Below are 17125 nucleotides of genomic sequence, written 5' to 3' on the forward strand. Positions count from 1 at the left end.
CAATCAAGTTGTTCTATTTTACCCTTACACGTCTCACTGTTGACAACCCTCTTATCACAGCTTGGCTGGGCAGATGGGGCAAGGTGCAAAATGAGCACTGCTGTCTTGATCTTCAGTCAAGCTACTCCCGATAAATCCCTTTCAACCATCTTGTGCATATTGTCCCCATACGTGTCCCCATCCACTCCCAGGAGGGGGTCTGCACCTCTGCACCTAGATGGAGAAGCGCCTCTCATGTTGGGACCGTGGGCTATGAACGCTGGATGGTGCCAGTGGATTGATATTTTCTTACATAAGTGTTTTTGTTTTGATTATCTCTTGACTACAAACCTACTAAGTCCATGTGATTGTCCTATATATACTACGGATGAGGAAAGTGATGGTTGGCACCAGAGGGGACAGTCCTCTGCAAGATCCGGTATTGGAGACCTCGTGAGAAGCGGACCCGACCTGACACTCCTGACTAACCCAGGAGAACTGCTCTTTACCTCCCACCGGCGGTCATTGGTGAAGATCTCGTCATTGGCGAGGTCCAGCTGGTTCCATTCCAACAGAAGCTTCAGCTGCCCATTCCAGTTATCCTTATCTTGTTCATTGGTGCTAAAAGCTGTAGGAAGACAGGAGGGAAAAAAATCAACTCACCGGAAAAAAGAGAGTTGGAACCATCCCACAGCCAATTATCAGAGCCATTTATAAAGCAAATTCTAAGCACGTTCTCTTCGAATCAGACCCTCAGAACTGTCATTCCACCCATTCTTATACTAAATATTCTTTATTTTATTCACTCTTGTCCGGATTCTGCATGTCCTAAAGCATATAATGAGGATCAATTCAAACCATAATAATATCTTTCCATTTCAAATCCTAACGGTGTAATTATGCTATATTGATATTTTCCATAGATTCAAATTCCATGACTGTTACATTTCAAGGACCATATCTGACTTATATTCTATCTAAATCTACAAAATAATGAGCTCTATTATAACAATGTTCTAATATCTTTTCCAGAGCAAATATATTCTGCATCTATGTATCTCTACAAATATAATCCCATTTTAGTAAATACACTTACAACCAGATTTCTGGAAAACACAATAAGAATAATTCAATAAATAGTTAATGCTTAAATCACACTTCCTAGGTACCTTACCCTACTCTGCATACCTTACATATATTGATCAGGTGGCTCAACTCTACATGGTCTTTGCCAAGGATCGATTTACTTAGGTAACATCCACCTTGATGGAATTCTAAGACAGCAAAGATCACAGATGAGAATTTTAAAACAGGTTCATTCATAAGCTTCAGGAGATTTGTAAATTCCTGAAACTGCATGCAAAATTATTTATGTGTGTGAAATGTGTGTGCATGTGTGAACATACATGTGAAACCCTAGGACAAAGGCCCATAGCTTTTACCACCTCCTGAGACTCATGAAAATTTTAAACCACTGTTACAGACAGCGCTTTGGAGCATGCTGGGATTGTGTTTGGCCAGTATTTTAAGGACATAAAAATTCTTGTTCTATTAAATACATTCAACCAAAGAGATTCAACTCAGCAGGCCAATAGTAATTATTCTAGCTTCCAATCCACGATAACCAAAATTAAGTACAAGATTATATTTCAATAAAGCTGTTCAAAAAATAAACACCGGCCGTTAGAAGCCACAGAAAGCAACACAAAGCTGAAACTTCCAGAGGAGCTATTTTTTACTCACCTTTGTACAAAGCATAGGAAATAGCATTGCTCACAATTTCATCCCCAGCTTCTTCCATTTTAATAACTGTTAATAGGTGAGAACTTTCGAGAATTTCTTTGAGCTGGCAGGATTTAAAGAGCACAGTTAGGCAATTGATTTCAGGCATAAGGAGAAAAACTTCTCTCTTTTGGTGAAGAACCTTTTATTCCATTCTTTTTTGAAGACCGCCTATAGGAGTGATCCAGATCCCCTTCCCTCACCTACAGCACCGTACCCATAGTGCCTAACATCTGAATTGGAATAATGAGTCCTTAACCACAATGAGAACAAAGTACTCGTTGAACAAGAGCAACACATGGGAAAAAGTCCCCATTGAAGAGCTGAGACTCGGAATGGGGTGAGTGTGTGTGTGCATGCGTGCATGTGTGAGTGAGTGTGCAAGTGTGCGTGTGAGAGTGCACATGTGTGAGTGTGCGTGTGTGTGCAATGTGAGTGTGCATGTGCGAGTGAGTTCGTGAGAGTGCATGTGTGAGTATGCGTGTGTGTGCATGAGTGTGTGAGTGAATGTGCATATGTATGTGAGTGTGTGCATTGTGAGTATGCATGTGTGAGTGTGCAGGGTGTGTGTGTGTGAGTGTGCATATGTATGTGAGAGTGTGCATTGTCAGTATGCACATGTGAGTGTGAGTGTGCAAGTGTGTACATGGGTATGCATATGTATGGGAGAGTGTGCATTGTGTGAGTTTGTGCGTGGGTGAGTGTGTATGTGTATGTGTGTGCATGTATGTGTGTGCATGTGTGAGTGTGCACGTATGAGTGTATGTGTGCACACATGCACACACATGTCACCAAGCCAGCACATGGTAGGCACTCAATTGTTGAATGAATGAATAAAGGAGACAAGAGCAACAGAAAGCCACAGAAACCATCCAAGTGTGGTCTTAAGGGCTTAACCCGTGGGAAGGAGAAGTTCAATGCAAACAATATCCAAGAGGACTTGGTAATTGGATAAAGAGATAAGGAATTTGCTGTTATCCTTTGTGATTTTTCTGTAATATTTAACTTTAAAACCTGATCCCAAGGCTTCAGGCATCATTGAGCTTGGCAGGAGCTTGCGGAGGCAGATCTCCTCTAGAGGAGGAAGCCAGCCTGGTTTCGGTTTACTGAGCTCCAGGTTGGGGGTGGGGGCCCGGCAACATTTGGAAATGAGCATCTGGAACTGCAGAGAGTCTCGCCTGGACAGGGGGAGGAAGGTCTCAGGCCAGGGTGGGAGAGTGGAAGCCGTGCAGCAGGCACGGACTTTGGATTTGAACGTTAGGTGGGACGGTTCAGGCTGCAGTCTCCCGGGAAGGCAGTGCTGGAGGCCTTAGTTCAGAGGATGCAGCGTCCAGGGGTGACCAGGAAATAAAGGAAAACCACAGGGATGCACTCACTGTGGGCAGTGGTGGGGGAGCATGAAGGGAAGGGTCCTCTCTCCATGCGGGCAGCCCTAACTCAGGCAGAAGGAAAGGAGTCCAACTAGAAATGACAGGGACGGGCTCAGTCAGTTAAGCGTCTGCCTTCAGCTCAGGCCGTGACCCTGGGGTCCTGGGCTTGAGCCCGGCATCGAGCCCACATCCAGCCCTGCATCTAGCCCTGTATCAGGCTCCCTGCTCGGCAGGAAGTCTTCTACTCTCTCTGTCCTTCCCCGCAACTTGTGCGCTCTCTTGCTCTCTCTCTCTCTCTCACTCTGTCTCTCAAATAAATAAAATCTTTAAAAAAAAGAAAAGGAGGGACGCCTGGGTGGTTCAGTCGTTAAGCGTCTGCCTTTGTCTCAGGTCATGATCCCGGGCTCCTGGGATGGAGGCCCGCTTCGGGCTCCCTGCTGGGCGGGGAGCCTGCCTCTCCCTCTGCCTCTGCTGCCCCCCCTGCCTGTGCTCTCTCTCTCTCTCTCTCTCTGACTGACAGATAAATATAAAGGAAAGGAAAAAGAAAAGAAAAGAAAGGAAAGGACAGGCAGGAGAGGTCCAGGTCCCAAGAGTCTGGGCACAAGTGGGGGTGGGCAGCACAGAGGGGCTGAGACATCTTTTCCTCCCAAACAAAAAGGGAGAAGGGGACAGTGAATGAATATGGATACAGAGCAAACTGATGGGGCCCAGGGACAACTGTGGGGGATCCTATCTGATCTCCCTCCCTGACCCCTCCCTCTTGCCTCCTTCAGCCCTATCCATGCACCACAGCCAGTATGAGTTTTACTGAACACAACTCACCACATTCTCACCCTGCTTCGACCTTTCAGTGGCTTCCCGTTCCACTTGAATAAGACCCAAACCTAAACAGTGTTCAAGAAGCTGCCTGGCCTGGCCCCTCATAAGCTCTCCAGCTTCCACTCAAAACTTTTACCTTCACTGACGTATTCCAGGTCACTGGGTAGGCCATGCTTGCCTTGCACCTCAGGACCTTTGCACATGCTGTTCTCACCATTACAATCCCAGTCCTCACCCCACGACTACCCAGCCTTCAGATCACAGGTCCCACATCACCTCCTCTGAGAAGTCTTCCCCTGAGAGGCCCTTCACAGCAGGCTGAGCTCCCTTGGCTCATGCCCTTCAGAACCCATGTCACCTTTCTTTAGCATACTCATTTCAGTTTGATATTATACTATGCTAGATATTGTCATTACTCAACATAAACTTTTTTTTTCCAATTCCTGTTTTCTCTATGAGGACAAGGACTCTTCCTATTGTGTATACTGTTCTTTCTGAAGTGCTTATTCCAGAACCTGGCATATGGTATATGTGCAATAAATATCAACTGAATAAATGAATAGATGAAAGAATTTGATGTAATGAATGGTATCTAGGCTGACTGAGAGATTGGGACATTACGGAGGGTCAAGTTCTTGAGGAGGTGAGGCGTAGGCACAGGGGAACAACTCTGGGTAAACTGGTAGAAGGAGAAAGCATGATCCCAGTGGAGAGGTAAACGGTCCCCTGGAAAGGTCAGGAAACCATGAGTTCAGAGTTTGGGGTTGGTCGTCCACGAGATCAGTGAGGTCACCTCTAATTAGCCTAGGAGGGTGCTCAATTAATATCTGACTGGATGTATACAGTCATTAATTAATAATTCCTCTCTTGAGCTTGGTCTTTTGGGAAATCTGTACCAATTGCAAACCTTCATATAAGTGCATAATTAAAATGCTGGACTAATTTTTATTATTGATGGATGTCTTCTGACATGCTTATAATTATGATGGATCATTAGCATATTAGATAGGAATATGAATGAGGTATGAATCCCAGAAAGGATAAGTGAAATGTGTCTGATTTTTAGCCTATTTCAGATTTCTGTAATAGTTTTCTGAAAACAGAAATCAAAATCCCTCATCAAGGGTGGGGGACCCATGAGATGGCTCCCATTTTTTGGACATGACCTGGCTCAGATTCTTCAAGCCAACTTGCATGAGTGAGAGAAAAGGCACTGGAGAGGACTCAGGGCCATCTTTGGTGGGTAAGCTAAGAGTTGTTTATTTCTTCCTCTGTGGATAACCTTAAACCAACCCCTGAATTTCTTCCATCCATCACAGGAAAACACCTTGAGTACAGTGCTCAACACACAGTGTCTCTGGGATTGCTCTGCTGATGTATTTGGAATTGACTCAGACCATTTAGGTCTCCATATGTGGAGAATCAAAACTGTATAACCACTTTGGGGAGGGAGGACTCCTATTCCTTACCCACATATTTCCATGCAGAGCAGGCTCCATCTGAATCAAGCCCCTTGATATTCTCCACCCCTTTGCTTACTCCCACTCAGGGTGGGGGAGTGACATGTCTGATTGGTAACTTTCACCTTGCCTGGCCAACCCTTTCCTGCTTCTTCATTGGGATCTGCTCCTTGCAGAGTGCTGGTGCTCTGGTCTGTCATCAGCCACACACCTAGCCTGGGGGAAGGCAGCCGCTGTTTATGGCTGGGTGGGCTCATCTGTCTCATTCTGGGGCTGAGCACCAGGAAGCCCATTACAACTACACACCTAAGCCACATCCATCAACTTTGCCTTCATCATCAATGAAGCTGATAAAATTTGATCTCTATTTGCCTGATTCTTGTGTCTGTCTCTCCAGTGGACTTGGCGAAGATAAAAGAAAATCCCAGCATGAACTTTCATATAAAACCCCCAGCTTTACATTGTTAGTAAAATCTGGAAAATGTAATAATTCAAGTAGGAATATCATACAAGCATTTGTGGGGCAGGCCATCATTCAGCACCAACACTGACTCTGGAAGAAGATGCATCTGTGTTTTTAAATTCTAAATTTAAGGTAATAAAGCTTAATCCAGAAAGGACTTGCTTCCTGATCACTTCAACCCCACTGCCCCTCACCAGAATTATCAGCTAACTGTCCATGCATCTGAAATTAAATAAGACCAATAGGGTCCCACTGTGTGTTAATTTACCACAGAGAACCGGGCAGCCTAGAAGGCTGGGTTGATTTTTCCCGTGATTTACAAGGATTTGGTTCATCCAAGCTTGCCTTAAACAATGGCAGAGGCTACCATGAGCAAGACTACCTTCACTATACTAGGGTTTCAGTTTGCTGCACTGGATATTTTGAGGTGCTTTCACAACTAAATACTGTTGAAATAGCAGTCTAGTTAAAGAATATTTTTTTAGACTAAATTCAACCTTGAACTCTCATGACGAAATGGGCTCTATGACTAAAATAGCTCTCTCATTGTCTAGCTTGTTATTTCCTTTATGGAAAAATTCCCAAGTGGCAGCACATACTCCTAAAAAATATCCAAACATCGAAGGCCATTCTGGAATGAGCTGATGTGAATGTGCCCACTAATACTAACATGGGCTTTCTAATGAACTGAGCAGTCAAGGAAATGGAAGTCAGTCCAAGTCAACAACATTCACGAAACAGAATAGTTAGAAGCCATGGTACCATGTCAAAATAGTGCTATAGGCTTAGCCATAAGAAGTATAATAGAGATTCTGATAAGTACACATTTCTTACATGATCTGATGAGAAAGGGGAGACATTCTGAATTGAATCACGGGCCAGTTAACTTAGAAAGGCAATTATTCTGTAGTAACAATGTTTCCGATGGATGTAGACTCAGTTTAACATCTGCAGTTCTAAAGCATTATTACCAGGGATTTCTTTCCTCTGCTCCCCCGACACACACAAAACTCAGAAGCTAACTGTTTGTTGAAGTCATGGCGTAAAATGATTACCAGCTTGGCTAACAGACTTGAGTCTGAACCTGAATGCCACCCCTTACCAGGTATGGACACCTGGCGAGTTATTTAACTTTTATGAGCAGCAAGAGACCTAGTTTGGGCCAGAGTATCGCTTCAGTGTCACTGAGAATGGACAAAACAGCCACAGTTCTAGGGGAGTCAGGCACTTACAGCTTCCTCCCTGCCATGAACTTGGCTGTCTTCTTCTCAGCCCCCAGAAGCCCCCTACAGCTCACCCATTTGATCCAGCTCTCAGTCTCCTCCTCAGGCAGCCGGGACACCGTGCGGGGTAAGAAGCGCACGAGCTTCTCCTTGACCATGGATGACGTCAGGGCATCCTCCACCTCCACCAGGCTCGCGATCACATCCGCAATCTGCCCTGAGCCTTCCACCACCACACAGGGGATTTTACTTTTGATGGAGGTGTTGATGGCCTGGGAAACAGGAGACAGAGTTGGTCAGACGGAAGACACACTGATGACCGACCAAACGCGCTCCAGGACCAAGCTGGTCCACCAGACACCTGGACACATCTCTGCACTTTTTCCTTTGGGGTTTTATTTTAGTCACAAGCAAACGAAGTATTTGCAACTGTCTATGAATGAACAACATAAGCCAGTTATGTTATATCCTGTGCTAATACCAATTCCCATAATAAGGACACGTGTCACGAGCTTAAGTTCTCCATAAATAAGTACTTAAAATACCTCTATATACAAAGTCATCATTCCAAATACTGACATCATAGATATGCATGACAACTCCTAAAACGGTATTCAATATTATCGTTGACAACTTATCTGACAGAGGTTATCGCATTCATACTTTTAAGGTATGAAAATACCTTCAAAGCAAAAGCCATATATTTTGTATTATGTTGACACATATTTCCCTTATAACTCCCAAATAATTTTCTTTACCTCTTTTATGAAAAAAGAATAAAATTAAATCTGTTCCCCAGATATATACACACCACGCTTTTATTAGTTCCTTTATAAAAACCACAGAGGCTTTTATAGGTCTTAAGAATTTTAAATCACTTGACAGCAAGACACAGTGATCTATAGGCACAAAAGAAATGGTGGAGCCCCTGTCTTTAGCAGACACTAAACACCTTCCTGGAGAACACATCGCCCATAGCACATGGTGCCTCATCCTGGGGGGACAGAGGGGTGTTTCCAGCTCTGAACCCCACTGCCTGCCCTGCGGACGGGTATCCACATGCTGGGGCCAGAGTAGGGTGATCAGACAGAGAGCTGTCCCCCCGCTCTCCTGTCCCCTGTCCTGGGCGTGGTTACTGGCCACACAGCCATTTGGGGAAAATGTCACAGAACTTCAGTGCCTGGGCCTCAGTGGTTCTCTGGAAATCAGAGAATTCTAACTAGTAAACATAACCATCTTTCAATTCCTTTCTCTCTGTCTCTCTTCCTCTCTTCTGCTCTTCAAGCATTCACATACTGACAATTTCAAAAAATCTTTAATTTTTCCCTGAAAAGTCTTTCCCTGAAAACCTTCATTTAACAATGTCTCAGCAGGAGATCTCACAGCAGGTGCTCAATAAATATGTGTGAATGAATGAATGAATGAATGAATGAATGAATAGGCCATTGTTATATAAAAGAATAAACAAGTGCTAGATTATGATTCCAAATAACTTCAACAGGAATTACGTGTAACTCCAGGAGGAGACCCGGAGGGAGTGGAGAGAGGATCAAGAATCATGATACACGGGATAGAGGATACAGCGGGTAGGCAAATCAACGTGGAAATTAATTAAAAGGAGGAGTTACAAATCACTTTCTTGTAAAGTCCTATTGCCAAAACAGTGAGATCTTCAACATGATGTGCATGCCTTCAAATACCAACAAGAATGCAATCACACTGATGCTTTCTAAAAGGTCAGGCAGAAGCCTGGCTGCCCGTAACAGGAACTCAGAAACATCAGAGTAACACAGATGGGGTGGGAAGCAGAATTCCCTGCTCCACTGCTCAACACTGCAGGTGCAGAATCGTCCAGGAAGCTTTCTGTGATCCCAGAGTCACTTAGGGCTCGGGGTTCTTTCTTATGGGGGTGGAGTCCTTGCAGGCCCAGGAAGCACATGGATGGGCCTTTGGTGGTCTAGGAACCCCAGTTTGTCTGTGTATGATCACAGCTCATCTCCATGCAGATGGGGTGGCCATGGTTTTCCAATATATATGGTGGTTATTATCTGTAAGTCTTATGAGTTAATGTCAACCCTTCTCCTTGATGGGCTTGATGGCCAAAGCCAACATTAGGTATATAAGCTATTCATGTTCTTCCGAAGTCCCCTCTGTTCTGTTAGGGAACCCTGTATCGTGAAAATACAACTACCTACTTGCCATAGTAAAAGAAATTAGTCAGGTTAAATTACGTGAGCTCCAAAGCTCTGAAAATACAAATTTGCTGGGTTCGTTTGTTGATCAATTTTCTAGAAAACCAAACCAAGACTCACCTTCAGAGTCTCTTTGCCACCTCCTTGGGCAAAACACACAATGGGGATCTTGCCACCATAGTTGGAATCTGTAAGGCATAAGAGGTAAAACTTACTCTGGGCTCATTAGAAATACTCACCTATCTCAAGAAGAAGCAGACCAGGAGTTTCTGTTCCAAAGAGCCCAGGGTGTGGGGTGATGGCAGCAGATCTCAGACTTGACTATCTCTCTGTTGATCATGACGGATGTGTCTCTGCACCCCAAACCAGTATGACACAGGTCATGTTGCGATTTGTTACCGATATTTAAAATGCTAAAGCCTGTGAATGATTTACTTTGGCTAATATATATTAGACCAGCTTCAAGTTTATCCTTATAATAATACATTCTCGCTAATTTGCATAATCCTATGCTTTCTTGAGTGGGTGAAAAATTTGCATAACTATGATCTCTCAAGAAAGAGTATTACATATATAAATGTCTTCCTTCATGTATGTCCCACTAAAAAAGGAAAAGGATGTTGAAAACATCTCCAAAATGTCCCTGTTATGGAGTCTGTCACTACATCGTGAGGTACTCTGGTTCTATAACAAGACATATCTCAACACCAACATCTCAGCAGTGGTAAGAGAGAGAATTTGTCACTTCCCAAGGCAAATAAAAGCCTTCACTCAACTGCTGCATTCTTCCCTTGAACCAATATTTTAGGTTCTATTATATAGAAATAGCCAAGATTCAAACACGTAACCCATCCAACTGTTGAGCTAACGGGTTGGTTCTTATTATTTTTACCCTAGCTAACTGCATTGTTTCATAAGCTCAGATTTGCCATTATGGATTTTATTTGTTCTTAAATGTTGTCTAGCAGAAGAAGAGACAGCAGGTTTTCTATACTGACAAATCAGAGTGTGACAAGGCAGCATTTATGCTCCAGCACACTGAAGGTACCGTCACAGGAGAAAAGAGAAACAACAGTTCTTCTTTGGCAATAGGACACCTAATTGAGTGGGTTCAGCATGCTTCACTCAAAGATTGATGGCTAGCTGTTGTTGGTGTTGTTGCTACTGCCCTTGATACTATGTCTGTGTAAGATCCACTTCCTAAATCCTGACCTTGAATAGTGCGCTCGGAGATGTACTTCTCCAGCTGATTCCGGAGTTTTGCTTCAACTGTAGGATGTCCGTGGCAGCCATTGTCCACAAGTAGCAGATGGGTGTGATTGTTGTCCAGGATATACAGAGGGTCTCTCTTGAAGTCATCCATTATGTACTGAGCTGAAAAATATCCCTGAAAAGTACAGAGAATCCTTTTATTAAGATTTTATTTATTTATTTGACAGAGAGAGGCACAGCAAGAGAGGGAACACAAGCAGGGGGAGTGGGAGAGGGAGAAGCAGGCTTCCCGCAGAGCAGGAGCCCAAAATGAGGGGCTCGATCCCAGGACCCTGGGATCATGACCTGAGCTGAAGGCAGACACTTAATGACTGAGCCACCCACGTGCCCCAAAAGTACAGAGAATCTTGTCTATGAGATTTATTTGTTGGCCAATGTGCATGATAACATTTTTATATGTTAATATTAAGGCTAACCCTTCAGGTTCAGCTATATTGATGCCTCCTCCCAGAGTTCTAAGTTCAGAAGGGTCTTAGAGATCTTATAGTACAGGACTTCATTTTAAATATGAAGAAATGAAGGTTCAAAATGGTTGGGTCACTTGCCCGTTGTCACATAAATGGCCAGTGACAGTGTAAGGATCAGATTCCCACTTCAGTTCTTATTCCATTGCCCTGTGCTCATTTGTATAAATTCGTTGAAACTGATAGCATTCAGGGAAGTGTGTGTGTTATGTGTGCTTATGTGTATACGTGTCTGTATCCAGATGCACACACGTATGTGTGTGTGTGCATGTATTTTTGTACACATGCACACACATACATACACAGACTTATATTTGTGTCTGTGTGTGTCTGGATACAGGTAGCGGTAGACATCGATACAGACACATATATAGTTGTCTGGAATCTATCATATGCCAACACCTTTGCCAGGGTCTATGAGTTAGAACATGAACAAGATGGGGTCTCTGCTCTTTAGAAGCCCATAGTTACAGGACCAGAAAAGGAAACAAACAGATATTTTGTCCTAACACTTAATACCGTGGAATAAACAAAGGAGTTCCTGACCTCCATGTCCATTCAAAGGTGTTTGGTTCTTAAAGTATTCGGGCAGCATTAAAAGAAGTTCAATCTGACTTCTAAGAATACAAGTGAAGTTGAAATTTCAATGAGGAGAGGAAGGTTACTGACTCTATTAATGGCATATATATCCAATCAGAACAAAGGAAGAATGAAAAAGAAATTCAAATGTTACAGTTCTCTTCTCAAAGTGGTCCTCGCCCAGCCGGGAGCTCCAATCAGGAGAGTCCTAGAAATGACAGGGTAATATGGGCAAGACAGGCACCCAGGCAAATTACAGAGGAGCCCTACACACTTTCCTGGAACAAAGCATTCATATTCTATCTACATTCTTCCAGAACACAACACAAATTCCAAAACCTTAACAAGGAAAGAATCACAAAAGGAAAAGCCAAAGACCATGCTCTCTAATGAATGAGGATATAAAACTCCTAACATTGGCTAATTAAAACCAATAGGTTTATTAAGGAATAATTAGCATTGTTTCCAGAACTCAGTCCATTAGATCATGGTTTAAAGGGAAAAAATAGCAAACCAACAGATGCAAAAAACATTTGGTACTCAATATTCATTCTCGATTTAAAAAAATTATAAACTAGAAATAAAAGGATGATGCCTTATGGTACTTTCTTAAAATATATGTTTATTGAAGCTTTCACCAAATCCTATTTATGGTGAAAATACTAGTCTCGTTTCCACCACTATGATACCAGGTATTTTGGATGCCTGTTGGGATACCTGTTATCATCGCTGTTATTTAACATTACTCTGGACATTTTAGCCCAGGCATCAAGATAAGCAAAAAATGCAAGGTATAATTAAATGAAAGAGTTATGTTTAAAAGTAACACTATTTACCAGTGATATGGTTGCAAACATAGAATACCCTGTGAATCTACTGAAAAACTATTAGAACAAAAAAAAGAGTTCATAAAACATTTTATTCAAAACAACAAATAAATCCCTTTTTACATGAAAATCTCTTCCAAAATTACAATGCATAAAGACCCCATCACAATAATAACAAAAACACAAAATCTCTAGAAATGATATTAAGAAGAAACATGTAGGTCCTAATGAGGAAAACCGTAAAATTTTCCTCCAAGGCACAGACTTGTATAAATTGAGGGACATACCCTATCACCGGAAGAAGACTTGATATTACAAAATTTCAATTTTCGTGCATCGGTTTATAGATTTTAACATGAACCCACTCAGTGAGTGTGAAATTTTGTGTTGTTTTGCCTTATGGTTTGCCTTTGTGGTTGTACTTTTTTTTTTAAGATTTTATTTATTTGATAAGAGAGAGAACAAGCAGTGGGAGTGGCAGGCAGAGGGAGAGGGAGAAGCAGACTCTCTGCTGAGCAGGGAGCCCGATGTGGGGCTTGATCCCTGGACCCTGGGATCATGACCTGAGCCGAAGGTAGACACTTAACGACTGAGCCACCCAGACGTCCCTATGTGGTTGTACTTTGACAAAGGGATTTTAAAGTTTAAATAACAAGAATAGGAGAGGCATGAGCTCTTTTTTGTGCATATATAATGCAACAATACTTTTGGCAGTTTAACACTGACTCCAGAGGAATAAAATTTCAGTGTTTGTGAAATCTGGTATTGTTTCAGGCCAGCTCAATCTGCGTCCTGGTAGAGTCCATCTACTAGTAGTGGGGTTTGTTGTAATGAAGCCATGAATAGAAACCTCATGGGAAGATATGGTCGACAAAGTTATTGTGAACAACTACTGGGTTCAACTTATGCAAAAGACCAAGCACTATTTTCCAGGGAAGACAGAAAAGAAACAAAGAAGTTGACCACAAGATCATACGAGTTTACTATGAAACTACTCTAAGTCACTAGAGAGTATCATTAACAGACATATAAAAGGAATAAAAACCAGTGCTATAACCTGAATATCTAAAAATAATACATACTCATTGTAGAAAACATAAAAAATGCAGAAAAGTACAAGAAAAATTAAAATCATGCTTAATTCCACAACTCAGTGATAATCACCATCAAGACTTTAGTGTACTTATGTCTTTCTTAAGCATATAGATTAATTCACGTTGTTTTCATAATTTTCTATTTAAAACTGCAAATACTTTCTATATTATCAGAAAACCTTTGGAAATATTATTTTGCACCATTTTCCTTCATGTTTATACAGTAATCTACCGGAAGATCCCACTGTTCTTGATATTACTAGGTATTTAGGCTTATGTCAATTCTTGATACCATCAGAAATATTTTAATAATGTTTTAATAATGTCTAAATATAAAATTCTCCAGTGATATTTGTAAGTATGGTATGAACAGTCTTCATGCACTTGATACAAATTTTGAAATGGTTTTCCAGAAAGGGCGTAGATTTGATCTTTCTGCAGCAATTTCTAAGGATCTCATGCTTCTGTATGTGTTGGAGACTACAATCATTTTTTAAATTAACTCTTAATAGACTTTTAAATTTTTTTCTGGGTGAAATCATCTAGCCCGGAGCAATTTTAAAGATGTTTATTTCCCTTTGAGCTCATTCACAGATATTCATCTAATCAGATTTTCTAGTTCTTGTTGAGTCAGCTTTTGGAAATTAATAGTTTTACAGAAAAATTTCCATGAGATTTTCAAACATATTGACATATGGTTGTTTGTCACATCTGTACAATTTTTCTCAATATTTATTATTATATTTGATTTCTTAGTTCTATTTATTCCTTAATTAAATTGCTAAAATGATTTCCGAGAATAAAGAATATTTCTATTCTTCCACTTTTTCTTTTCTAATTAATTTATTTCCGATGGAATATTATTCTTTTCCTCCTTCTCAAGTGTTGTTAGTGGTATTATTTTTTCAAACCTATTAATGTGAACACCGTGGTGGCTAAAAGACTGTGAACCATGGCTCTGACGCTTACTAGTCATGTGAATAAAGAAAGCTTCTTACTTTCTCTATGACTTAGTTTTCTCATCTGTAATGAGAAGGTAATAGTAGCACTTAACGCGTCGTTAACTTCATTGTTGTGAAGATTAAAGCATGTTAGATATTATTATTATTATTGAATTATTTTCTTGATTTTTGCTAATAAAGGTATAGGGCAATACATTCCACTCTGAGTGCAGCTTTGACCATATACTGTCAGTCCTAACATATAATGTTTTCATTTCCATTGCTTTCTAAGTGACCTGTGATTATACTTTTGACCCAATAGTTATTTAGCAAGATGTTGTTCGTTTGTTTCTTAATTTCCAAGTGATTGGAACTCTCTATTTAGTCTTTACATATTCAATTCATGTTTTACTTGATGACAGAGGACGCCACCAGAGAAATACTGAAGTCTTGTGTTGTTGCTGTTCCAATCCAGGGGTGGAAAGTACCTACTTTACGGGGTTGTTCTTGTGATTTTATGAATTCATATATAGAATGTATCACCACAGAATGGTGATTATACAACACTAAGCTGATGCCCAGGACAAACATGGCTAAGAGATAAATACCACATTCTTTCCCCACCAGCCTGCCGCTGTCCTCAGAATCCTATCCCGGGCCACTCTGACCCTGAAGTTGGCATCTGATGGGAGATGATTTTGCCACCCTGGCTGAGCATCTGGAAATAATAATAAAAGCTATCATTCACTCTGCACAATTAATCCATCCCATGATAATACAAGGCTATTATTATAAAAACTCAGAGAGCTCGCTCTAGACTATCTAGCTAGAAAAGTTCCTCACACCTAGTCTACTCGCTCTGCAAAGCCCTCCTGCCCCGACCCCACCTGCTGCCTCCTGGGAAATGCTCAGAAAAGGCTCCCCATTCTCTTCTGTCCCTTATACACCTCAAAAATGTTAACAGGTACAAAAGTAATATCATTTTTAAAAATGAAAAGAACCAGGAACGCCTGGGTGGCTCAGTCAATGAAGTATCTGACTCTTGATTTCAGCTCAGGTTATGATCTCAGGGTCATGAGATCAAGCCCCGCATCCCGCTCCACGCTCTGTGTGGACTCTGCTTGAGATTTTCTCTCTCTCCCTCTCCCTCTGCCCCTCCCCCTGCTCGGCATGCTCTAGCTTTCTAAATAAATAAATAAAATCTTTTAAAATAAAAATAAAAAGAACCAGAATAATTCCAAAAATTCTGAACATTTACCACCTAAACTTCCAAGGAGTCCCAGATGAAAGAAGGTGTAGATTAAATTGAGATTTCTGAACATCTGGTCCAAAGCTTCTAGGTAGACATCACCCATTGCTTAAGGAGGTTTTCCACTCACTAGAAATGCTGTTTTCAAAATTCTACACTTGATACAAAACTTCATACGTCTACCTTGCATTTAGAACATGAAATGTGTGTTGATTACTCTCTAAATATGCTCAGGAAACTTTGAGGGGAAAACTGTTCACAGCTCTCTTAATGCCAAATTAAACAGGGTTCACAACAATTCCTGTGAGTGGCCAAACAATAAAGGTATGGTGGCCAGGGCTTGAGCCCTCCTGGGACAGACTCGGGTCATGGTTATAAAGACTAAAGAATCTGACTTCAACATGATATTGCCGGCAAGAAATTTTAATAAACAAGACACGCTCTTTAGTAACTCCTTCTCAGGACTTCTTTGATTGTGTCATCCTTGCTTTTTGCGGGGGGAGGTTTTGGTTTTGGGGGTTTTTTGTTGCTGGTTGTTTTGGGGGATTTGTTGTTTTTCAGAGAGGGAGAGTTGGTGGGGCAGGGGATAGAGGGAGAGGGAGTCCCGAGCAAGCTCCATGCCCACAGACGCAGAACCAGACGCAGGGCTCAAGCTCATGACCTTTGAGATCATGACCTGAGCCAAAATCAAGATTCGGAAGTTTAACTGACTGCACCGCCCAAGTACCCATGTCATCCTTGTCTTTAATTGTCTGTCCCAAAGGTGATCCTCGTAAGGCTGACTTCCCCAGGAGCTGGCCCCATCACAGAGCCACGGTGTTCAGGCCAGAACCTCATGCCATGGTCTTTCTCCCACGTGGCCTTGCAGACCTCCACCTGTCCCATACCTCGGCATCGCAATTCCTGAGGAGGGTGTCCCTGTTGGAGACCATGCCCCAAGCCGCTATGCCAATGGCTACAATGTTCTCCTCTGAATTCCTGCTGATGGTGTTGTCTCTCACCACCTCCCCGATGTACTTCATCAGGCCATAATGGGTGCCTCCAGTGAGAATCCAGGCACCTGTCAATGAGGGAGGAGAGCAAATGCTCAGCTGGCTCTGAATAAGCTTCCCATCCTGTGCTCACAGACCCCTGAAGAAGCCCCCACCATGTAAGCACCAGGATGCAGCACTGCCAGCCACCCCTTGCAGTGGGCTTTGCCGAGGACCCTATGATGAGGAAGGAGAAGAGGATCTTTGGAGGCATTTCTAAGAGATGTTGTTTTTAAAAAAGATACAAATTCTGGACCCCACGCTCGATCTAAATCATCAGATCCTCCAGGGGGTGGAGCCAGGGAATCTGCATCCCAATCTTGTTATGCGCCCGAGCTTGTGAGCAAATTAAGGCAGTGCCGCCATGGAAAGCAGAGCAC

At 42.1% G+C, this 17125-nt stretch overlaps 1 protein-coding gene across 1 annotated transcript in view; it reads right to left on the reverse strand.

Annotated features, from left to right (window-relative positions):
- TRPM8 (transient receptor potential cation channel subfamily M member 8) overlaps window positions 1-17125 on the reverse strand; it is a 79598-nt gene that overhangs the window by 48932 nt on the left and 13541 nt on the right. The window contains exons 5-10 of the mRNA XM_025886642.2: window positions 16602-16774; window positions 10501-10675; window positions 9409-9476; window positions 7171-7368; window positions 1723-1825; window positions 489-607 (exon numbers count right to left, since the gene is read on the reverse strand). Of these exons, the coding sequence (XP_025742427.1) occupies window positions 489-607; window positions 1723-1825; window positions 7171-7368; window positions 9409-9476; window positions 10501-10675; window positions 16602-16774 (836 nt within the window). The remainder of the gene's footprint in view (window positions 1-488; window positions 608-1722; window positions 1826-7170; window positions 7369-9408; window positions 9477-10500; window positions 10676-16601; window positions 16775-17125) is intronic.

This window comes from Callorhinus ursinus, unplaced genomic scaffold (genome assembly GCF_003265705.2).
Source record: "Callorhinus ursinus isolate GAN/ISIS: 27379988/994484 unplaced genomic scaffold, GSC_fseal_2.0 scaffold2, whole genome shotgun sequence".
NCBI classification, from domain to species: domain Eukaryota; kingdom Metazoa; phylum Chordata; class Mammalia; order Carnivora; family Otariidae; genus Callorhinus; species Callorhinus ursinus.